The sequence below is a fragment of the Triturus cristatus genome, chromosome 4_2, assembly GCF_964204655.1.
Source record: "Triturus cristatus chromosome 4_2, aTriCri1.1, whole genome shotgun sequence".
Taxonomy (NCBI): domain Eukaryota; kingdom Metazoa; phylum Chordata; class Amphibia; order Caudata; family Salamandridae; genus Triturus; species Triturus cristatus.
The window spans coordinates 400178572-400204111 of record NC_140586.1 but is presented as its reverse complement, the minus strand read 5'-3'; the positions used below and the strand labels follow the sequence as shown (position 1 = coordinate 400204111).

Genomic DNA, 25540 nt, shown 5'->3' with positions numbered 1-25540 from the left:
GCTGGGTGTGACCAGATATCCACAGTTGGCGCTTGCTAGAAATGGGGGTCTCTGGTTGGCAATGGTTTGCACCATTGTCCAAGCAGGGACGCTTCTTCCTAGTCAGGGTATGGGGATACACTTCTAAAATAGCCCCTGCTCAACCCCTTGGTAGCTTGGCATGAGCAGACAGGCTTATATCATAGGCAGTGTGTAAAACATTTGTGAACACGTACAGTAATTCAGTGAAAACACTACAAATGGACAACGCCCCAGTTTAGAAAAATAAGTAATCTTTATGTAAACCAAAACAAGACCAAAACAACACAAATCCACACTACACTACTAAAAATATTAATCTGTTCCAAGAAAATGTGGGATGTGACACTTTTGCATAAAGTACCTTGGATGTGTTGAAAGAGTCAACCAAAAAGGGTCGCAGGGAAGGTGATGCATCTGTTTCTTACACTCGGGGAAGGTGATGTGTCAGTTCCTTGCACCGGAGGTGGTGATGCGTCATTTCCTTACTGCTTCACAGGGGAGGTGATGCATCAGTTCCTTATCGGAGAGGAGGTGATGCGTCGGTTTCTCACTGCGTGGGGATGTGATGCGTCGGATTCTTACTGCATCCCCCAATGATGCAACAGGCTTGACGCTTCGATGTGATGGGTGATGATCCGGTACGATGTGATGCGTCAAGACGCGGTATATGCTGTGATGACTTCAACCACGTCCCCTCGATGCGTAGGTTCTTCTCCAACAGAGCCTGTGTCAGAATCGGTGCAGTATTCTCAGACGTCGGAGTGTACAGGATTCGTCACACGGCAGACATTTCAACCGTTAGCAGGCGCTACATCGATTCTTCGGCGGTGGCGCAGCGGAAATTTCTTCTTGCACCACTGCGATGCGTCGGAAACAATCAATGCATCGATTTTCATAGTTCTTCGATCACCAGTCCCAAAACAACTTTCAGAGGCCCAGAACACTGGCAGGCATCTCTCAGCAGGTCAGAACTCCCATAAGAGGAGTTCAGGGGGAGTGGGGGTAGAAGTCTGTGTCCCTGAGACTTCAGAACAGGAGGCAAGCTCTATTTCAAGCCCTTGGTGATCTTCCTCAAGTAGGGGACACAGCACACAGCAAAGTCCTTCTTCTTTCCTTGGCAGAAAGTAGCCACTGCGGGCCAACCCCAGACAGCAAGCAACACAGGGGCAGTATTCATCCTCAGTTTCTCCAGCTCTTCTCTTTGGCAAAGGTTCCTCTTTATTCCCAGAAGTGATCTAAAAGTCTGGGGTCTAGCCCCCTCTTTTTATAATACAATTCCTTTGTTCTCTGTGGCAGGGAAGCTGTTTGCCCAGCCAAAACCAGTATTCTCCTCGCTGGTGCAGCTTCCTGGCAGGAGGTGGAGACAGCATTGTCTAAGGCAGACCAAGCCCATTCAGGTGTGAAATAAATCTCCTCCCCCTACTCTGAATGCAGCCCAGGTCTATTCAGTCCAGCCCTGACTCACCCTGGAAAGACAGGACACACCTCAAACCCCCAAGTGGCTGTCTGAGCAGAATGCACATCCCCGACCCCTGTCCCTCCAAAGCCAGACAGTCAATACACAACGTAGCAGAGGCACACTGGATGGTTAGGCAAGATAATACCTATTTTCTAAAAGTGGTATTTTCAGTCATATCAACCTTTATTTTTCTATCTTGTTCCCAATCTATCCTTTGGGACAGATAGCCTTCTATTAGTGAAAAACGAAATGGGCAGTATTTCACTATCAGGACATGCCACTTACATCAGTGCATGTCCTACCTTTCACATACACTGCACCCTGCCCACAGGGGTACCTTGGGCCTAACTTACAGGTGACTAACATGTAGAAAAAGGGAAGGTTAGGGCCTGGCAAGTGGGTGCACTTGCCATCTCGACATGGCAGTACCAACCTGTACACAGACACTGCAGTGGCAGGTCTGAGTTACATTTACAGATTGCTTATGTTGGTGGCACAATCAGTGCTGCAGGTTCACAAGTAGCATTTGATTTACAGGTCTTGTGCACACACAATGCACTGTACTAGGGACTGACTAGTAAATCAAATATGCCAATCATGGAATCACCAATCCATAACAACAGTTTACAGAGAGCACTTGCACTTTAGCCCTGATTAGCCGTGGTGCCCAGAGCCCTAAAGGCAACAACAACTGGTCAGGAAAACAAATAGGAGGAAGAAGCAGAAGGTTTGGGGATAAACCTGCAAAAAGAGCCAAGTCCAACATTAAGGATAAGTTATAGTTTAGAAAATTTCATTTCTTCTCTGTATACAAAACAAACTACACAAACAGTAAAATTCAAAACTTATAGGTATAACTTAAATGTGTTTTTCACACACCACTTTCAAAGTTAAAACTTACATTTATAATTTATGCACCGACTACAATTTTTTATGCCTCACACTTCCGTACACAATCTTGTCACCCCACCACGTCTCTGAGTAGCCACAGGTGACCCACTGCCCCACCTCCAGTGATGGCGGTCTGTACCTGGCTGGCGTTTTGATGATCTCTGCAGGCTCTCTGGTGAGGAAAATGCTGGCATCCAAATTGATTCACCTAATTCTCCTTTTCTCCTTTTCTTCCGGAGTTCTGGACGCTGTGAGATGAGGCGAGCGGCGGCATTCATCTCCCCGGCAGTTTTCGGCTTCGGCGGCTTAGCTCGTCTGGCCGCTCGGATTGGAGAGGCGGAGTCGGAACATGAGTGTGGAGTCCGGAGCCTGACGGGAGCGTCCTGAGCAGCAAGATTGTCCACTTCGTGCAAGGAAGGGGGCGTTTGCTTTACGGGCAGAGAGGCTAATACTTTACCGCTTTACTGACTCTGCGGTAGAAAAAACATTGTTCATTTGTTTACTCCTGGGCCCGCTATTTCCACACTGAAGGAGTGCACTGAAGGAGAAGAGCGGTTCCAATCTGAAGAGACCCAGCTGGAGCTGATCTGAGCAGAGTGCTGTGGGTGTAAAGGAAGGTACGGAGGATTGAAGGGGAGACACTGGGTGACATTGGGTGTCAAAAGGGGCTGTAAGAAGCTGAGAGAGAATACGGTGAAATTAAGGGCACGGAAGAGTGTGGAATTAAGTTTTTTTTTAAAAAGCAGGCCACAGAGTTTTAAAAAAATAAAATAAAGAAAAAGCTAAGAAATGGGAAAACCTTTGAAACATGCCAGCGCAGTCGCCAATTCGAATCTGCAGCACGTTTAAAGACTAAAACACGCTGATCTCAGGCAAAAGAGGCTGCACGTCTGGCCAACAAGGAAAATAAGGAGAATACCACTAACTCTTATGGCCTCGATAGTACTCTGGAGAGTTCAGAAGAAGAACTGCCCTCCACCACTCCTCCGGAGCACGAGGAATTGGTGATAGTTCAGGACCAAGATAATGCTGCAGATAATGCTGTATTAGACCGCCTAAAGGCAATATTAAATGGGACAAAGCAATTTCCATTGTTCTTTAAGAAAGCTATCCTACAACCCCCCCTCGCCAAGCCCAACTTTAAAAACATCAAAAGATCTAGCAATGGAACCAGTGATGCCTGCAGTATTAATAAACTTAGCTTCTCTAGACCGGGAGAGAGTCCAACGCAGTCTGGAATCTGATTATTCGGTAGCTCCGGAGCCAGACAAGGGTCAAGGGTCAAGGCCAAGGCCTGGGTCAAAGTCAAGAACTAGGGACCCTATTAGCACCATTAAGCTAAACAGAATCGTTGCCACAGATTCCAATTTTGCCCGAGGGCTTGCCGACCCAGGAGGATACTATGCTTGTAAAAACGTCTATTAATAGAACTGAAACCCAGAATAATCCTAATCAAAGCACAGAAATATCGGGTGTTCACCAATTAGACATTAGAGACATGCTTAACCTAATACTGGATGAAGTTCGCGAGATGAAAAAGACCCAGAAATTGGAAATTGCTGCTCTGCATTTACGGTTAGGAAAAATTGAAGAGGCAATGTCAGGTATTCCTATTTAACTTCAGGAGGCAGAAGCCAGAATTTCAGCATTGGAAGACCAAATGAATACGGTTATGGGGGAAGTGAAAGAGGCTACAAAAAAAAAGAGCTATCTGGAGAACAAACTTGAAGAGCTTGAAAACCATTCCCGGAGGTCAAACCTCAGGATAGTTGGAGTTCCCGAAGGCATTGAAGGCTCGCAAACTCTACAAGGGGTTAACTCTTTCATTAAGCAGACAGTTCTCCCAGAGTTCGAAGGAGACCTTACAATCACTAGGGCACACCGTGTCCCAGCCCATCCTTTCCCAAATTCCATGATGACACAGACAATCTTGTTGAACCTTGCTGACTTTCGAATTAAGGAAAGAGTATTAACAAAAGCTGTTCAGCAGAGGCAGTTTTTAGTAAATGAAACCATTAAATGTCGCATATTTTCAGATATGACTGCCGCTGCTGCTCGCAGAAGAAAATAATTTGTCAAGCTTCTCCATCTGTTTAAAGCCCATGGTGCCCAAGCATCAATTGCCCAGCAGTCAAAATTGAGAGTTTTAGTTAAGGGCAAGTTCTTCATGTTTTCAGATTTGGAAGAAGCTCAGGCATTATTAAAAGAGATCTCGCATGAACCCTGAATCCAAAAGAATGGTTTAAATATCAGGATCTGTTATATCTTATCTGATATATCTTATTAGAAACAAAGGTTCTTTTTGTCTATGGGTGTAATGGCGCACTTTTCAATAGGTTAAAAAAAATTGATTATTTCAGGAGGATTGGGGGGGACAGTGGGGTCACCAGGGGTGTAATTACATGACACCCAGAAGACAGCAAGCAGGGGGCGAAATTGGTTAGCGTGGCCAATGGGGATTTTCCCACATTTCGATGGATGGGGTTTTTCTTTGGGTGAGAAGGGGTCTATTGTAGGAAAAAGAGCAAGAGCAGAAGGTACAGATAGCAAACAACTTAGAAATTATTTAATCTTTAATAGAAACTAATAAATGTAAGATCCTATCCGTCAACGCCAATGGAATCTTAAATAAACAAAAATATGGTGCCCTCATAAAATGGTTGATATCTTTCAATCCCCAAGTTTTGTTTCTTCAGGAGACACATTTGAAAACTAATTTCCCTAAATTATTTTTACCTAGGATTTTTTCCAAAGCCTTTTAATGCATCTGCTGGTCTTGCCCATAAAGGAGTTGCCATCTATTTGTCTAGAAAATTGCCTTGGGAATCTTTCCAAGTTCATAGGGATCCACAAGGAAGATGGATATGGGTGGCAACTAAATTAAACGGGAAGATTTTGAATTTTAAAAATTACTATGGCCCGGTTTCGGACGAAACCTCCAGTCTTGCCAAAATTAATGAGCTCATGAGGGGAGCCCCTGGACAGTTTATTGTAGGAGGTGATTTCAATTATATACAGGATTTAACAAAGGACACTTCAAATAAAAATAAAAAACAATTAAAACCAAACACCCAAAAAATGGTGGAGGCTATCAAGTTAGAATACCAACTACTAGATCCTTGGCGAAGTAGAAATCCTGATAATTTTTTTTTTACCTGCTATTCGTATCGTTTTAAAACTGCATCTCGAATTGACCTTTTTTTTATATCTAGATCCCTTGAGATTTTTTATACAAATATTGGGGGCGACCCTTTCTCGGATCATGCATATATTGGGCTCGAACTCAGGCTGGAAGGGGAGAAAAAGAATGGCCCAGGTGGCAGCTGGACTGTCTCCTTCTTCAAGATCAGGATTGGGTGAAAAGCTTTGGAGAATGGATTTCCGAATTTTTCAAGATTAATTAAAATACTGTAGAGCCATTTTCAGTGTGGGGTGGGTTCAAGGCGGCAGCTCGCGGGCAAATATTTGTCTACACAACTGCTCAATCAAATGCTCGGAGGCTCAAAATAGCTGAGCTACAAACTGCAGCTGAAAAAGAATATGCTCTTCCGCTACAGCAGCACCCCATTCAACTCGAATTAGCAAGATCAGCTCTGAGGGATTTTTTTTATATTGGAAGAGATTTGCAGTTCGAAAACGTATCAACAAAAAGTTTATGAAGATAGTCAGTTAGTGGGCAAACTACTGGCTAATTCAACAAGGAAAAAGCAAGAAGCCGCCATAATATCTAAGGTGTTAGACCCCCAGACTGGTCTCGAAGTTGTCAATGGTGATTTGATCCCACAGATTTTTTTAGAACACTTCCACAAACTTTACTCAACAGAATATTCGGTGTAGGAAGAGCTGATCCAGGATTATTTTTCTAATGTGAGTCTTCCCAAACTTTCAGAAAACCGGATCAGTCCATTAAGATCTGATATAGAATCTGTTGAGATATTGGCATCTATTAAAGTAACAGCCGGAGCAAAAGCATGTGGACAGGATGGTTTCCCCCTCGAATTTTATAAAACTTTTTCAAAAATACTAATTGCACCTTTGAAAAAATTATTTAATTATATTAAAAATGGTGGTTTGGTTCCTGCACTTTTTAAAGAGGCGACAATAGTGTCCTTTGTGAAAAAAGATAAAAATCCAGCGGATGTTAATTCTTATAGGTCCATTAGTCTTTTGGATTCGGATTATAAGATTTTTATGAAAGTATGGGCCGAGCGTTTTTTACTTGCCGCCCAAGTAACAATTCATAGAGATCAGACCGGTTTTATAGCAGGTAGAGTGATGGCAGCTAATACCGAGTTTTTAATACATGCCTTAGACTACTTTAATATTCATTTTACTCCGGCATGTATAATGGTTGATGCGGAGAAAGCATTTGATCTAGTAAATTGGAGAACTTTGTTTTTCGCCCTTGGTCAGTTTGGTTTTCCCCCTTTGGTTATTAATATGCTACGTAATATTTACCAAGTGGCTTCAGCCCTGGTATCAATTAATTCAAAACGAGCAGGAAATATAAAAATAAACCGGGGGACAAGACAGGGCTGTCCGCTTTCGCCATTGCTTTTTACTTTTTTTATAGAGCCATTGGCAATTACAATTAGAAATAATGCTGCTATCCTATCTCCCATTATGTCAAAGTTGAAACTCTTTGCAGACGATATAATTTTATATTTGATGCCCGACAAAGATAATATGGAAACCATTTTGAGGGAATTTAGGGACTTCGAATTAATCGGTGGTTATAAAATAAACTCTAATAAAACCAAGGGCCTTGCCCTCAACACTGATTTTAATTTTCTTTCACTATGTTTGAGGGCTCAAGCCATTAAACAAGATCCAATTAGATATCTCGGGACATATGTATCCAGTCAATATCAACAGTTGTATAAAGTGAATTATATAAGAATGAAAGTGAAATTAAGAAACTTTTGGATCAATGGCTTTTACTCCCTCTATTATTAATTGGTAGAGTTTCATTAATTAAAATGTCTATACTCCCGCTGCTTATATTTCTTCTTAGCAATGTCCCTATTAAAGTTAACTTAAAGAAATGGAAACAATGCTTAGAGGATTTGTTTGGGGAAAGAAAATATCCAGGGTGAAGTTGACTGTGATGCAATTACCTATCACACAAGGGGGTTTAGCTTTTCCCCATTTAAGAACATATTATGAGGCTACATTTATGGATATAGTGGCAGGCTTCATAGGATCTAAATGTAGTCGCGATAGCATCTTCTTGGATAAAATGCTGCAAGAAGTCAATTCTCAAATTCGAGTGTTTTAAAAACCTCCAAACTTCCAAAAAAACTAAATATAAGACTTTAAAGGAATATTCTTTTAGACTTCAGTCTTTTTTATTAAAAATGGGCTCCTCAGGTCTGCAATATTTGAGATTGAGGGAATGTACTAGCCTTGGCCTCCAATTTCGAGAAAGTCATCTAACCAATTGGGAAGATTGCGGGCTACAGGAGCTAAAACATTGCGGTATTCAGAATAGGGTGATCAACTGGGAAGAGGTAATGGCAAGGGCCGAGAACCCTAGGAGACCCGCCTTTTTTGAATATTTACAAATTGTTAATTTAAAAAAAAATATCAATGGTATTTTTGATGTTCCAAATGAACTTGTGGTGGCACTTTATGGGGCCAACGTGAAGGGTATAGGGAACTGGTACCGATTGTTACATCGTCAGGGACAAGTACCTCTGGTAGAGACCCATTTGGCTAAAATAGGTCGTAAGATACAATGTATCTTCTCTCATAGGGATTGGGAAGTCATATCCCATTTAGGAAGCAAATCCCTGTGTGCGGCCAATTTTAAAAGCATGGACTTTTTATCACGATGGCTCTCCTACATGACCTCAGCAGCTTTGGAAAAAAGATATCCGGAGGTTGAAAACAAATGTTTTTGCTGTCAGGCCTTTGGAGCTGGTGGGTGGCACCACATTTACTTTACTTGCCCTCGGTTAGTACCCTTTTGGGAAGCAATTTTTGCCGACATAGAGTTGGCAATAGGGAAGAGAGCTCAGCCTGAGGCCGAGGCCGCTTTGTTTGGATTATATAGGGATAGAACTATGTTATCTAAGGCCGAAGAAGTTTTCTTATTTATCTCTTGTACTGTAGCCCGTTCTTTAATTCTTCAGAATTGGAAATCTAGTAATGTTCCCTCTCATTTAAAATGCTTTAGTAAAATGAAAACGACACGGAATTTTGAAGAAGCATATGCAAAACGGGTGGGAGCTATAAACATTTTTTAAAAGAACTGGAAGTTTTTTTAGCAATCTAGAAAAATGTAAGGAGGGAAATTAGTACTCGATATTAATTATAAAACCGTAGCACGTATTGTGGTCAAGAGGACTAGCACCTTTTGCTGTTGTACTTTAGTAGCACTAGCACTTTTTTCTGCCATTGCACTTTAGAAGCATTTGCACTTTTTAATTACTGTTGCACTTTATTGCAGGTCTTTTCACATTGTCATTTTGATGAAATCATTGTTGACGCTAATAGCTGCTATAGTCATATTCTTTAAAATGTTGTCATGAAATGAAGTAGTTATCGTAATAATGATTTTAAGAATAATTCTTATGTATATCATGTACTTAATGCTCTGCTCAATAAAAAATAAATTAAAAAAAAAACAATCTTGTCACCTCACTCGCCACTCTAACATGCACACATGCACTCTGTTCCGTCCAATCATGTGATTTCTGATGTTGGCATTGTTGATATTAATGCTATAATTTGACATGCTATATCTTTTTCAATATGCAAGGGTAAAACTAGTGCATGAAGAAGGAGCACTTTTAACTTTGGCCCAATGTGTGCACCCCCTGTTAGAGCCCAAGGATTGGGCAAATCATGTCTTAAATCAATCAACCCAAACTTAAAGCTTGTATCCCGGAAATCCTGTGGTGCTTCTCAGGTCAGTAGACCTTTGTCACCGTTTTCTAATGGAGCTAAAAGAGAAGTACAGGTCACACATATATTCAACTGTCAGGTTCTTAATTTTCAGTTAATGACGAGAATTTGAAGGAGTTTCTAAAACCTTAATATAGCTTAATGAGTTAGTATGGTTTTGTCATTAAAATTCAGATTAGTCCAATTAAAGAAATATCAAGAAAAAAGATTGCTTAGTGACAGCATACATTAACAGAGTGTTGCATAAAGGAATCAGTCTCTAGTCTAAGAGTCTACAGAGGTCCCATGAAGAGTCTCTTCTGGAAAAGAACAAGATTTTTAGAACATATATAAAGTCTTGAACTTCCCATAATGGGTTGTTCTGGAAACTCAACTGAGTTCCCCACAGCTGCAGTAGCAACTGTTAAAATAAATCAGTGATAGAGGAGTGATTGCAGCAATAGCATTGATCAAAAATGGTCAGGGTAAAAGAGGGTAAAGTCACTGTCAGCAGTAGCTTTCAGTAAAGAGAAGGGAATGCCTGAAGCATCAAGCATCATGCAAGGTAAAAGGTCTTCTCCTTTCTCTCTAGCTAGGAACACTCGATTATAATATGGAATGCACAATAATGTAATTTTTTCCATATTTTATTGAATTTACATAACCATAGTCCAAACATGACTGTGGAACATACATTTTGAAATGCTGATAAATACATTGCTCTAAATTCTTGGTCTGACATGGTGCCATGTGTGCATCCTACAGCAGATCATATACAAAGTCAGTGTATTAATTACAGGGTTTCACAGTGCCTGTTGTGGAAATTATTACCTATAATATTACATACAAGAAAACACCCACTACCCTCCCACTAATAAAATGGGAAATAAGAACCCACCCTCGTCCTAAATGCACACTAATGTAATGAAAATTAGTGGGTGCACGGTGTCTTCAGCCAATGGAAGCCACTTATTTAATGGTGTCGTTGACATCCATTGCTTCTCCTCTTGATTGCCATGGTAAACATTTAAGCCAGTACCTAGTTGGCTGCTGTTTCAATGTGTGGATACATGGGGAAAAGTTCTCATGAGAATCTTCATACCTAAAGTATTAGCTGCTTGCTTTCAATGCCCCGTTTTGAAGACAAAGGGCTAGTCAAAATGCAATAAAACAAATCTATCGACCATGTCCTGTTTAAGCATACACAAGATATATCTAATTTGTTCTTTATTCTAACAGTCTATTTCATTATCAATCCACAGCAAATTCATTGTTAAAGCAGGATCAGCTAATGTGGTGTGATGAAGCAAAAGAACATGATCTTAAAGTCAGCAAATTATTTAGTAGGATGCTGGTGCTAGGCAAAAATATTCTAAATAAACGTTTATTTAGCTATGAGCAAGAGTTGAAAGAGGTTGGTTTGGGTCTAGTTGCAGAAGCACATTGAAAAGGATGACCTACTGCATGTTTCACTTCACGTTGGTTTTCCTACACAATTAAAGCAAGCACATTTTTATTATGTGTGATTTATTCATGCAGTTCCTTAGCAGAGTTTGAAATGTACTCTAGAGTGTAATTCTATTTCGTTATGCAAGTCTATTTTAATTTTAAAATAAATTTATTTCTAACATTCTACCCCTTAATATTTACTTCTAGAAACACCGCTAGAAGGCAGCCACGGTTTTCGCCACCCATATTTGTTAGCTTTGACCGTCCGTTTAACAAATGTTTGAGCCCCCTGCACTTGCTCTTTTCCATATTAAGCACTGCATGCAAGTAAAACCAGAGTTCTGTGTAATACATCATGATACAGGAATATTGTGAATAGTTTATTGCAGCAGAAGGTTGCTGGGAACCGAAATGCAAGTAATGCACTAAAATGTGCAGAGCTGCCGGTGCGTCTTCAGCACCTGCTGCTCACCAAGTTGTATTGCAGTTTTTTGGTTACGGACTCTAAATCTAGTGGTATCGTGTATCATGGTTTTGCAATTTATGGGCATTACCTTTCAATGCATCGCCCATCTGTACATGTGTTTGCCATAAAATAATGTGTAACTTTGGGGCATATTATCAAGGACGGCGTTAACATTATTGCTGGTTTAGCGACAGAAAACTGCCGCTAAAGTGGCGATAATGGGCTTGATAATATGCCCTGGAGAATTCCAATAGAAGCCCATGTCCACACCAAAACATGGACTTCTATTGGAATTCTCAAGGGCATATTATCAAGCCCATTATCGCCGCTTTAGCAGCACTTTTATGCCGCTAAACCGGCGATAATTTTTAACGCTGTCCTTGATAATATGCCCCTACGTTAGTTACCAACCAGAGAAATTGTTGTGCTCTGTGGTAGAAGTAGACACTGGTAGCCAAGTAAATTTAACATGTACCTTTAATCTGTAGTCGGTTCAAGTACATCCAGATGGTTGGTAACTAAGTACAACAGACAGGTAATCCAGGTAACAGGTGAAGTATAAGTAGATTAGCCAGTAGTCAAGCCATTAGTTCCAGGTAGTAGGAAACCCCTTGTAGTGGCAAACCCCACCAGGAGCAGCCTGCCTGCTACTCAGCCCCTCTCACTCTACCTGTCATTCCTCACTCACACAGACACCCAACATTCCATGCATCACTGCATTCCCAACGTTCTACAGTAAACGTGCACATTGGCTGAGCAGCAGTAAGAAAGGGTGAAGTGTGGAAAATAGAATAACTATGCAGAGCATAACAGAAATGTTTTTACAAAACCACTAAAATACCTGTCTACTTGTTGTTTCTTCAGGTGTGCAGTGCAGTGCAAAATCAAGATTTCACTCTAATACAAGACTACTGTACTGGACTCAAGGCGCTCCTTTATCTCAGCAGTATCGAGGAGCTACACAACTGGGATGGTCAAAGCCCTCCAACCATACAGCACCAGAAAGGCAAACCAGTGCCAAGGATCGCTGACATTGCGGGGCAGGTAAGGCCTCATTCCGCAGGTTAATTGTGTTATTGTTTCTCTGTCCGTGTCACGAATAGCAGCGCGGTTATCACAACATACACAGAATGAAGCAGCTGTGGCATGGCTGCCTCTGGTTAGTTGAGGAAGTTGTGCTGTTGAAGCGAAGCGAATTTGCGAAGGCTGGACTGAGCCGGCAAATTACATCTTGTAAAGTGATGTTCCTGAACAAGGAAAGAATGGAGCATCACAAAGAATCCGAGATGCTACACGTTACCATGGTGACCAGAAGGATGGGTACAATACGAACAGATGTCCTCTAAGGTACTTGGATCAGGTCGGAAGCTTTGATGGGGGAAATAAATGTATTTGTACAGGTGAACCCCACTGCTGCACGGAAGATTGTTCTATTTTACTTGTGGTTGCACATAGTTTACAACCTGAAGGGCCGTTTTTCGTTCCTGGTAACTAAACTTGGCGTATTTAAATAGGTGGCCTTGGCGGCGCTCGGGGGCTTGTCCTGTAAAGCCGAATTGTATCTTATAATGGGCTTTTTCAACAAGATGCTGCTTATTGTGTGAACGCACTTTTGAGAGGACGTAGGTAGACTCTCCAGGCACAAAGAAACCTTCTGCCAGCCGGATGGTATTTTTTTTTCCTCTTTTTTTTTGACAAACATATAATTTAGTCTATGTGAGGCGTAATTGACAAGCAGCACAAAAGCCTTCCAGCATCTTAAATTGGAAACACCGTTTCCTAAGACAGATCAAATTGTAGAGCTTTGGAAAATTGCATAGAATAAAACGACGCAATATAAAGTGCACATCTTCTGCATTTCTGGAGGACCGGAGAACGCCTCCCAAATCACTTACATCTATTTAAATTTAATTTCATCATTTCAAAAACCAGTCCATCTCTGGCCCTCGTTTTCCTTCCCCGTGCTAAATTCGTATGAAAAACATCAAACTAAACGCTATTTTTTCCAATTGTGTTTCACTTTTCAAAATAAATACTGACCTTGCTTCAGTGATCATTTATTAAAATATTTTATCTTTGGTATGTGAGTTATCCAGCTTATGCACACAAAAGGTTTCACAGCACATGTTTTCCTGCTCAGAAAGAGAGAAAATGGACTGTTCTAGTCTTATTCTCAAAGCTTCTTCTGAGACTAGTTATATCTTACTCCTGTCTTTCATGTGAACTGCATCTGAACGTTAGGGCCTCATTCACAAACCCGCCTTCCGGTAGTGAGCACGAATCCTCCTAAAAATGTATGGGTAAGACGTGCATAATCCTAAAGTAAGACAAAACTACCACAGAAAGTACTTGTGTTGACCATGTCTAGATGTTGTGGGGTGATCCATATGTAAGACAGTTGGAAGGTGCGCCTATTTTATAACAAGCTGTGGGAAATGGGTTCCTAACTATCAACTACCTGCACTGAGAGCTCACTCAATGAAGAGGAGAGGTGTGTGAAAAGCCGGACCTCCCCTTATGATAGCAATTTAACAGCACTTTCAGGACTGCATTGGAACATGCTACACACCTGGCAACAAGCACTACACCACCAGGTGTTCAGAGATGCCACAATCTTAGATAAACTCATTTTCTTTCACAGCATCCTTCGTATTCTCTAATTAATAGTGCAAGGAGAGGGCACCACAGTGTGCAGTATTGACTGGATACAGTAATTACTCCTTATTCTGACTTTTTCTCTGGAAAATGAGTGGCTGTATGCATCAACTGGTGTTTATCACACCGAAACGGTGAACTTTTTGAGGGGAAAATTGAGGGAGTGCTTGCTTACAGGAAATCTTGAATTTCTGATGCCTGAAGAAATCCTACTTTGTGCAGGGTTTTGAAGTTACCCATACCTGTAATTTGGGTCTTAGAGTGTCTCTTACCAATATTCCTTCAAAAACCTTGAAAAGTCCTCACTTTCGATTCCACACTTTGTTCACACTTACACATTCTCCCATGGCCCCATTTATCTCCCCCTTCAGAATCAAGGCAGGCTGACTCGCAGTCTGTCACAGCTTTCCAAACACAATCTCCAAATATATCCATTCATCAAAATCATACACCAAACCAACTCTTTGGGGAGGAGATGTTGATTAGCGGCCAAAGCTGCTGATTTAGGAACTGGGGAACCAGGTTAGAGTCCAGGCGTTGGCTCAACACTCTATGATATTGAGCGCATCACTTAACATTGCATGCCTAAAAATATAAAAATGTGATTTCGTGTGTTGTAATCTGGTGCTCCTGTAAATCACTCTAATGTCCATGGGCCTAGTTCGGGCTATAGAAAATTTCAAAAATAGAAATAAACGGTGCCAAGAAGGATGCCCTGAAATCAGTAGCACCCAATGAGGCACTGCCCTTCCCTTCCCTCCGCCACCTACCCGTATGGAATCAAAGGAACAAAGGTGTTTGCTAAAAAATATTCTCTCACATACCACCTGCCCATTCGTTTTGTCATCCATAAACCCAATTTCTGCCTAGTGCTCATAGCTCACAGCAGTTCCATGTGCAGTATTTCTCATTAAAATGTTTAACAGGTAAATAAATAAAAGCGCACCTACGGTAACAGAGTAAATGGCCATATGTTAAGCGAATTCTGTAAAGTTCCTAGGGCAACTTCAATGCATGTTTAAAAATACATCATGATATTCTAATCGAGGGAAGAGACCATCACTCAATATTAGAAGAATACAAAATTATGTTTTATTTAAATATTTTCATCAATAATTTTATAATATTTTTGACAGAGAAAACAACAAATCAATCTGCAAACATTCTGCATCCTTCCATTTATCCATACATACAAATCACATACATGTTAAGTTCGTTTTTACATGTTCTGTACATCTAATATGCAATGATTGTAAACAAAGCATAATACAATATCAATATGATAGCATTATTGTACTAATGTATAAATCCAGACAAAGTTTGCACCAATAAAAGGTGTGACAATATTCATCTTTTCTAAACCCAATTTCTGCCTAGTGCTCATAGCTCACAGCAGTTCCATGTGCAGCATTTCTCATTAAAATATTTAACAGCTAAATAAATACAAGCGCACCTACGGTAACAGAGTAAATGGCCATATGTTTGGCGAAGACACTAATGTTTTTTTGTGACAATCGCCAAACAACACTAAATAGATATGAAATTCATATTTTGAATAGGTGCAGCCGTGTTTCATAAGTCTTAGAAAATAATCATACAGTTAAAAATGGCTATGTAAGATCCGGTAACCCTGAAAAACGAGACTTGTGGCACCTTTTGAACTGGTCCTAGATGTTTGTTTGGGTTTTTTTTTTTTTCCCCCCCCACTGTCCGATGATTAACGCTGCTTGGTCTGCTCTCCCTCCTAGATATAGATATACCCACAGCATGGTTTCCCTGATTTGTCATGGGTATTCAATAGCAGCAATATTGCTCCTATATGGATTATATTCTCGTGGTGCACTTTTTGGAGAGTTTTGAGTGACACTGAGTGCTATCTCTGCCGGTCAGGGCACTACCAGTTTATCTGTGACAGTGTATCTCATCTTTTCTCTCCTAGAGCTTCTACGTGATCTTCCAAGGGCAAAATGAGGACAAAAAATAAATAAAAATGGCTATGCATTGAGGTATTTAGGAGGTGCTCATGTCTTGTTTTCTTGGCTGTTGTGTCACGAATCTGTTCATTGTAAGAATAACGACTCTTTCCATTATTGCCCCTCTCACAGCTCTCCAGTTTAGAACCATGACAATGAGGCATTATGAATGGACTTGGTCGGACTGAGGTAGTTTCCACACTGGTACATACACGAGTGCAGTATTTACTAACTAAGCTAAGTACCTGTGATTCCTGGTGTAACTCTAGGAAATGATACATGACACGAATAACTGACCGTTCATGATCAGGCGCATCGCCTGAGTCCTCCCTGGGATTACCTTTGTCTCTGATGCTCTTAAAGTGAAGGCGATCCATGAAGAAAGATCACCGCATGCCCGTTAAAATGTTCTGTCCGTGTTCCCTATATATAATATGAGTGATTCCTCATCGACTAAGTGTGATATGTCTGGATTGGAAAGGACAGCGCTCCTGTGCTCACAAGTTAAATATGGAGGTCACGCACGTGGAAAGTTTTCATGCCCAGACCTCCCTAAGAAGAACCATCCGCGGTAACCAGGCCTGACCACTAGGCCTGGGCTAAATTTCCGTTCCGCTCGCGGAAATTGCGATAATTTGACATTTTCGCGTTCCGCTGAGAGCGCGAAAATGTCAAAATTTCCGCATTCCGTAGCTTAGCGATAATTTGGTTCTTGCTCGCGCTGTAAAATAATACATTCTCGCGCGCGCGCGATCGCCTTACCTGAATCCCCGCGTTCGCCGACAAGTTTTCCCGATCCGTTCGCGTTCTCCACAAGATGTTGGATTGTTGGTAGCCATTTGCGCTGTCTCGCGACAGTTCGCGCCCGAAGTAATGTCATTGGTCGCGCGATCACGTCTTTCTTCTCGCGATCATGCACCGCGAGAAGAGTGAAAACAAGATGGCCGCGCCCGCAAGCAACCGCATGGGTAAGTTGGTGAGCCGCGACCATGCAGAAAATACCGCGAACGGGCGGGAAAAAAACTTCCGCATCTTCGCGATATTTCCGCGTGTTTGCCGAGATTTGTAACATTTTCGCGATAATTTGCGAAAGTCACTTTCGCAAATTCCGCCCACCCCTACTGACCACTGAAAACAATCTTAGCAAGTCGTATAAATGCGCATTGAGCAACTTTGAAGCCAGATACCTCTTTAGTGCTCGAAATTGATTTGTCTGTAGCGCCAAACACCAAGAGCACTATTAATTCGCTATTCTACCATGTTTGTTGCCAATATATTCTGGACATTTGTGGCAGCCTCCTCCCTCCCGCCCTCGCCCCTCAGCCCCCCTGCCCAGGGTTGTGGCAGTGTCAGTTTCAACTTTCCACCAGTCGGGTTGTCTCTGTGCACTTGCCCCACTTTAATGATGTTTTCTACGGTAGGAACGCAGATAACAAGCGTGGGCGTTCGCAGTTATGATACGATGCTAATTGGCAACGTATCGTTGAATGTTCAGAACAGGTTATTAGGTCTCCTGTCCACTGGGCGATGGGTTTAACCGTAGACAACGCATCCCATCCCGCTGTTGTCTATTATTTCCGGAAGCCTCTGAGTTCAACACGCTTTGTGTTCAAGTTTCCAGCAGTAACGGCGTCACTCTAAGTCGGTCTTTGTTCGACCCTCTCGCGGCTGCCTCCGTTTCTGTTCCGACGCTGTTTGCGCTTCCCTTCCCTTCCCCCACGGTGATTTAAGGATTAGTTCAGTGTAAACCTCCCGGGCGCCCCCGCCCCGTTTTTGTGTTCGTTTACAAAGAGTCCTTCGTAGGGCGGAGGTGGGGGCGCCAAAATGCAGACAGAAGATTGCACAGTCTTTAATAGAAATATTCATTTTCTGCATGCTCTCCTCCACGCAAGGTTGTCGTTATCTGATGTGTGAGGGTTTCCAGAGATCTGTAAGGAGTCTTGCAGCCAAAGTGTGACGAAAAAGGCAGTTTCTTAAAATAAACCCTAGCCGCAGTTTCTGCAGCAACGAACGCGCCCGAGATGGAAACCAGCCGATGTGGCGGAGCATTCAACAAAAGACACATTTTTGTGCATTTTCAATTCTACGGCAACATGGAGGTGGCTGTGGACACGATGGGGTGGTATAAGTGTAAATATCCGGACGTAAACCCCCAGGAACTATAGGCATCAGGTCGCTGGTACTATTAGAGAGAAGCCTTTTATAAGACCATAAGAGAAAAAGAACGCGCCCCTCTGTCAGAGTGTCCGTGATGTCATTTTGTTATACTGTTATGTTCTGATAATAGCCTCTTCAGCAGTCGAACACAGACTTAGAAAGCACCCAGTGTATGGTGTGGTCATGTTTTATTCTCGGAGATAATACAAGTTAATTGGACCCTTTATCTTGACCTATGACTTGGATCTGGTGCTCTGGCAGGCAATACTAGGCAGCTGCCTATGGCGCTATCAGCGGCATCACACACCATCAAATGAAGCACCATTGACAGGGGGTAATGGTAAAATGACCCATAAGTAACAGCATTCACAACAGTGGTCCGGGTCTGGACATAAGGCAATTGGGGTTGATTGTCATATACGGCAGCATTGTAACCACTATGCTGGCATTGTTGGATTAAAAAGGTTGCACTGTTTCTGTCTCAATTTTGCACTAATGTTTCTTTTATATTTAAAACTATTGATTGTGGAGATTTAGCTTTGACACTCCCCCACCCACTCTAACAGTGTTCTACCACGATAACAGTTTTAAATATTGTCTCGCCAAACTAGGATACCCAGAATATTGACTGTAAACACGTTCTGCGGGAGGCCTCGGGCACGTACACATTTTCAGGATGGGGAAGTTGGCCGTGTTTGATTTATCGTTCTCAGTGCTCTGTTTTGTCAACAGCTGCATTGTTGCTCGCCGTGCGTGAAGCTCAGGTGACTTTGGACACCTTTCTCCCGCCTGTTCCCTGGTGTCTTGCAGTTCCTACGGCCGGGCTTGGCTCCGCCCCCTTCTCAGCAACGTGGGACCGGTCGGGCTTGGCTTCGCCGGACCCAAGAAACCAAAACACCCAGGATCCCCTGGGACAGGACGATATTGCAATACGTGCCAGGAGGCGCTTAAAGGTCCGCCTAGTGCGGAGCCCCCTGTTTCCCTTGTTTCCTTTAGGCGCCTGCATCCGTTGTGAGGACACCTTTCTCCCGCCTGTTCCCTGGTGTCTTGCAGTTCCTACAGCCGGGCTTGGCTCCGCCCCCTTCTCAGCAACGTGGAACCGCCCGGGCTTGGCTTCGCCGGACCCGAGAAACCACAACACCCAGGATCCCCTGGGACAGGACGATATGGCAACACGCGCCAGGAGGCGCTTAAAGGTCCGCCTAGTCCCTCGCCCCGCGAGGACGCACACGGGACGCGCCGGAAGAAGCCCGGGACAAGGGCGGGGCCGTCTGCGGCCATCCGAGGCCAGAGGAGGCCGGGCTGGGCAGACCCCTCTGACGGATCCTCGCGCTCTAGGACTGGGACATTGCTTTTGGTAGTATTCTAACATCCCACTATACTGCCATATTGTATTTTATTCAATGTTTTGTTAGTCAGGTGCCTATCTAAGCACCCACCTTATTACTGTTATTAGGTTTTAAGCTTTGAAAGATATTACTGTTGCCGCGAATTTCGGGGCTATCAGGCCTTTGTTTATTCCCTAACTTTTTTAACTTCAAGTCTCCACCTGCTACACTATGGGTAAAACACTACCTTCTTCATCTCGGCCGTGTACTAGACAAAACGCTGCTCCAGCCATGCAATTACCAAGCCTAACAGCCATAGACAAAATGTTGCAAAAAACCATAGGGGTAGTGGCTACAGCTATTGAGAACACTGAAAGGCGTTTATCTATTACCCCAGTCATCCCCCCGGAAGTGTTACCTGGAAATGTTTCTTTAGCCACCTGTATCTCATCTGATTCGCTGATAGCCCCCTCCTTTGTTGAGCTTCCTTTTGCGCAGATAGGACATGTGTCTGCGCAAACTACGTTAGATTGCCCCATGCCGGCTAGTGCAACAGGTTCTAAAGTGACTAAAAAGGGCTCTAAATCCTGCCCCAGAAATAAGAAATCCAAATCGAAAAGAAATCCTGCGAAGGTTACTCCCTCAGCTGTGGACACTGTCCAGAATGAGTCAGGCACCCCCTTTTCATCTTTAGCTCCCCCAATTTGGGTTTCCCACCTATTTATCGATTTGCAAGCACAAATTGAACAGCTCATCAATTCGCAGTTTAAAACTTTATCAGGCAGAATTGATAAAATCATTTCTTTGATTTATAACAAGTGTAAGGGGGGAGAATCTTTGCCATCCCTACCCAAGAATGACCATCCTTCAATGGCAGTAGGTAATCCAGAACATCAGGTACTCAACCCTAGTTCTAGTGAAGGGCCAAGAATTGTTAACCAGTTATCGGGCTTGCTACCAACGCATATTCCTGGCTGCTCTTCTAACACTTCAAATCTTGGTTCCGACATCAGCGCTAGGCCCACTTTGGATAATGTTACCTCACCTTTCCTGGCCCCCCTTCCATCCTGTAAATCCAACAGCAATTTGCAGAGGGGTGGGGGCCGGGTGTCTCTAAAAGCGAACACCAACTTTTTAAATGATGGAGTTTGTCGATCGACATTATATCCACAGTTGCCACCTGGGGCTTCCCCATATGTGGTGGTATTATCTGGTGTCCCCCCGTGGTTGGGAGATCGTAGTGAATCACATAGTGAGCTAAAGAATAAAATAATCTTTTGGTTAAATTGCCATAGACCACTAATGAGAGCGGGACGGGGGAAATCCTCCTAGTCAGAAGAGTTACCTGGTTGGGGACTAGATCGAAAGATATAGGAGGGGAATGTGTGATTGTCAACTTCAGGGACCCCGGGGTGGTTGAGCACATTCTCGACTGGGGTGGTGCAAGTGAACAGGGTGAGATTATTCCATTACCCTTGGGGTACTTCTACACTAGGGATACCACATCTGGGGGTCTCAGATCTAATTGTTACTACAAGGATAATTGGGCGGGTGAAAATTACGTTCCCCTAGCAAACCGCTACACCCCTCTGAGTTGTGTAGATTGACTTCCACAACTTTCAAGGCCTAATCCACCCGCCCCTCCTGCTGTGGGGGGCATCGTGGAGGCTCTAGTAGCCCCTGAAGTAGGTATGGGATTAGCCCTTTCCCCAACCACTGGTGTAAAATTAACCTCAAATGTGTTGATGGAGGAACCTTCTTTGGCTAATTCCACAGAGCCCTCACCTAACTCTACGCCCCTCCCTCTTCCCTCTAGCCCCCAAGATGAGGCTTCTTTAGGCCCATTAGTGGGTTCCTGGAACGTAGCAGGGTTGCTTCCAAAGTTAGGCGATTCTGATTGGGGGGAACTGGTGGACTAATATGACCTATGCCTGTTTCAAGAAACCTGGATGCTGCACCCGTCCAATAGGGCGGGTTTTGCAACATTTTTTTCGCCAGCGGTCCAGGGTCCCCGAGGTAGACCGTCGGGGGGTTTGTGCATTTGGGTATCTCTGTCCATGGGGTGCTCGGTGAAAGTTGTTAATTCTCACTCCCCAGATCTTCTTTCCGTCATCCTCAATTTTATGGATGGCTCATCAATGTTGGTCGCCAACTTATATTTGCGCCGTCTTCCCAACGAGCAGGGGTTATCTATATTGGAGGCCCTTGATGAGCTCCTATCATGCATCTTACCAACTTCCCATAGAATTATAGGGGGTGACTTTAATTGCCATTTTGAACCCTTGGCAGGGATTCCTTCGGTAACCCTGGACGAGGATTCCATCTGGCAGATCCAGGAGTGTTCGGCGTACCCAGCTAGGGGTTTACGCCATTAGCTTTGCAGATAAATAAGCTTTTGGTAGCCCATTCTCTTAGGGCCTGCAATGGCAGAATTCCTCCCGATGTTCCTGGGAATTTCACATTTAATAGAGTTGGGAAGAGCTCTACTATCGACTATATATTAGTCAATGTAGAGCTCTGGTCCCAAATAAAGGCCTTCCTGTTATCCAGAGGGTTGATAGTGACCACAACCTTCTCTCTCTGGAACTAAAACACAAACTGGGCCACTACCATGGTAGGGTGGAGTTGGAGACCCCTGTGCTCACGAACCTGATTTTAGCGGTGGGTGGCAGACATATCAGATGGGCTAGATTTGTGTCGGACCCTGGAAAAGTGGCCAAGCTCTACTCTTGTTTAGTGCCCAAATTGGGGGAGGCTTTTGATCTCCCTACTGGGAATTATGACTCTTCCTAATTTCAGGATTTAGTTTGCATCCATTCTAGTGTCACTAGCATATTGGCAGACTATTTTTATACCTCAGCAAACAACCGGCCATGAACAAAAAACAGGCCCAATGGTATAATAAAGCCTGCAGACAGGCGAAAAGAGTTCTGGTTAGAGCGGTTAAAACTGGCTCTGTGATAAGCGTTAGAGTTGCTAGAACCGCATACAAAGCCTTAATAGTCTCGGCTAAGTTTGAGTGGGAAGAACTAAGATGGGCAAACATAAAAGAAGCCCTGGATAGGCATGATTACACCGAGTTCTGGAATTTAGTGAGATCGGGATCGTCAGATGGGACTCCAGCTTTCTCACCGAACCTGAGTGAAGAGGTTTGGCTAGCTCACTTCAAGCCATTGTATTCTCTTTCGAAAGTTGCTCCGGTGGCGCATTCAGGCTCCCTTGTTGGGAGTCCATCGCCTCCAACACTTTTGGCTGAGGGTGAGTGCATTTCCTTTTCTCTCCAAGAAATTAAAGTGGCCCTTAAACATTTAGCGCCGGGATTGGATAGAATTCCAGGAGACTTATTCTTGAGCGAGCAGGAAGTTTGGGCTCCTTATTTTTGGCTACTATTCAATGCTATTTTGAATGGCATGGAAATTCCCGGAAACTGGCTGGGGGCCGAGATTATTCCTATCCACAAAAAGGCCTCCCCTCTAGACCCGGCTAACTACCGTCCCATTAGCCTTATTGATGTCCTGCAGAAACTGTTCTCTCGCATTCTTTTAACAAGGTTGCAGAGTTGGATTGACGACCAACAAATCCTGAACTCCCTTCAAGCGGGGTTTCGTTGTAAGGTCTCCACCATTGACCAACTATTCAGACTCCAGTTGGTCTTTTGGAAAACGGTAACATTGGGGGCCGGTAGTTTGTATCTGATCTTTGTTGACCTTCGTTCTGCTTTTGATCTGGTCCAGAGGGATACGCTTTGGGCAATTTTGAGGGAGATGGGGGCACCCACATATCTATGCCATTTATTTAAACGGCTACATCAAGGTACCTTCGCGAGGGTGAGGTATGGGAATAGCGGGGAGCTCTCGGCCCCATTTCCGGTGGAACGGGGAGTGTGTCTTGGCCCCTACTCTTTTCTCTCTGTTCCTTAACGGACTAATTGATCATTTATTGGGAGCCAGGGACTTGGACTCCCCCAGCTTGGCTGCCCGGAAGATCCCAGCCCTGATGTTCGCTGATGATACCCTATTGCTATCGAAAACCTCTATGGGTATACAGCGAACATTGGAGGCTTTTTGCCTTTCCTGCAAGTCAAGGAACCTGGAGATTAATCTGGCAAAAACCAAATTTATGGCCTTTAACGCAAAAATATCTAATTGCTCGCACCCTCATCTGGACGGAGTGGCGCTTGAAAGGGTCTCCACCTTTGATTATCTTGGTGTAACACTGAACGATAGGATGGGGTGGGGGCCTCAGGTAGCTAAAGCAAATATGATGTTGGCCCAATCCTCTGGTGGCATTCTAAAAGTCCATAGTGGGTCCCCACTTAAATCTTTGGGCCCTCCCCTAGAAATTTATAAGTCCCAGGCGAGAGGCAGGGCGCTCTATGGGGTAGAGTTATGGGGCCACTTGAGTGCCACTTCCCTGATGACTACCGAGAATATTTTTATTAGACGTTTAATGAGTCTTCCACAGAGCACACCATTACTCCCCCTACGCCTTGACTTGGGCTTAGCCCCCATTCAGGGGGTCATTTCGAATTGCCCTGTGTTGTACTGGAGGCGGCTCTGGTCCACCCCGGAGTTGCTAAGCTATAGGGACGACTTATGGGAGTTGTTGTCCTTAAGGGGGGCTGGGAAAATCCCCTGGCTACAATATGTTATGAATGCGTGTCAGTCCCTGGGTAGGAGCGATTTATGGCGTGCTCCAGAACAGACGTGTCACTCATTATCCAGGAGAGAGCTGGTTATCCTACTTAATAAGCATCGATTGGAACTTGCTCTTACTAATCCGTCTTTGGGCAGACTGACCAATAGGTTTTTGGAGGCAAAAGATCACTACCATTTTGAGAAATGCCTGGATATCATCCAACCCGCATTGGCCAAGAAGCTGTATGTCCAATTGAGATATGGTACACTCCCTTTGCGGGCTGTGACAGCTAATTGGTCAGTCACCCCTGCGGTCTCTAGTTTATGCGTTGGATGCGATAGGTGTGAAGAAACAGATTTGCATGTTTTGCTTTTTTGCTCGTTCTATGCTAGAATCAGAGCTCACTGGATCACTCCTCTTTACAAACTGTTGGGCCTTAGAAACTACAGGGAAGCCTTTAGAATTCTAAAATTTGACACTACTCCTATAATTGTTTTTGCGATTTCGAGATATCTTTGGGCTATGTGGAGCGCCCGAAGTGCCAAAATTAAACAGCATTTATCCACTGTATCTGTGTCTTCACAGGCCTAGTTTTACCATGGATTGATTGTATTCTGTATATCCCTTGTTTTTAGTGTATAGGATCAATCTGGCCCTAATTATTTTTAATTTTATCATGAGTATTCTATTTATTTATGAACCTTGTATGGTGGTATGCTGGAATTGCTGTATCTTTCTCTTTTTTATGTCTATTGCTTTTATGGTTCCCAACCGATAATAAAGCTTTATTGAATTGAATTGACTGGTAATGCATCAAGAAGGTAAGTATGTATAGGTAAAAATAGAATTACTCTTCTTGCCTCCATGTCTGTGTACCTTAGCAATTTAATACATCTTCAAGGTATGTAGAAGTGGACCTACAAGTCATAAACCTATAATAAAATATAAACACTTACCTTCACAATATTGTGGTAGTCAATATTCTGGATAAAATAATATTCCATAATGATATTTTTTCACTTGATGGTGGACATCTATTCCATTCGACAATGAGGGGACCAGCTGAATATTTTAATTTTTTAACTCCTGAGTGACTGCTCTGCTTGGCTAATTGATCATAGGTTTCAGTTTTGTTTCTGAAAGCTGACCTGTTGTGGCATCGTACTGGATCATGGACTGCCGGTGTGAGGCCGATTGAAGGATATGATTCTGATTATAAGAAGCACGGCCGGACTGTGCGTAGCAGGCACCGGGTGTTTCCCCGGTGGGCAGGAAGGGTGGGGACCGGATTTGGACCAGTGGGGCCATTATTGTTGCTGGGGGGCCGGTTTTGCAGCAGTGATGCAACACCGGCCCCTTGTAACAAAAGCACAGCAGCAGTGGTCTAGTCCTGGCAATTATGTCTGACCCACTCAAACCACCCCATCCCCCACTCCCCTGGGCCGGTCGGACATAATTTCCAGGGCTGATTTGCGATCCCAGTCTGGCCCTGATTAGAAGTCAGCAAATACTCCACAGATTTAAATTACAATTGTTTATCAAATCACAGTTGACTTTGAACTGCCTAGCTGCTCCTCTGTATTTGTAAACCAGCCCAGAGCCTCTAACTCTAGCA

General features: G+C 43.4%; 1 protein-coding gene across 2 annotated transcripts in view; it reads left to right on the top strand.

The window, feature by feature from the left end:
• DPYD (dihydropyrimidine dehydrogenase) overlaps positions 1–25540 on the top strand; it is a 3539101-nt gene that overhangs the window by 3021898 nt on the left and 491663 nt on the right. For both annotated transcript variants that reach the window (XM_085601856.1, XM_085601855.1), the window contains one exon: positions 12039–12218. In XM_085601856.1, the coding sequence (XP_085457982.1) occupies positions 12039–12218 (180 nt within the window). The remainder of the gene's footprint in view (positions 1–12038; positions 12219–25540) is intronic.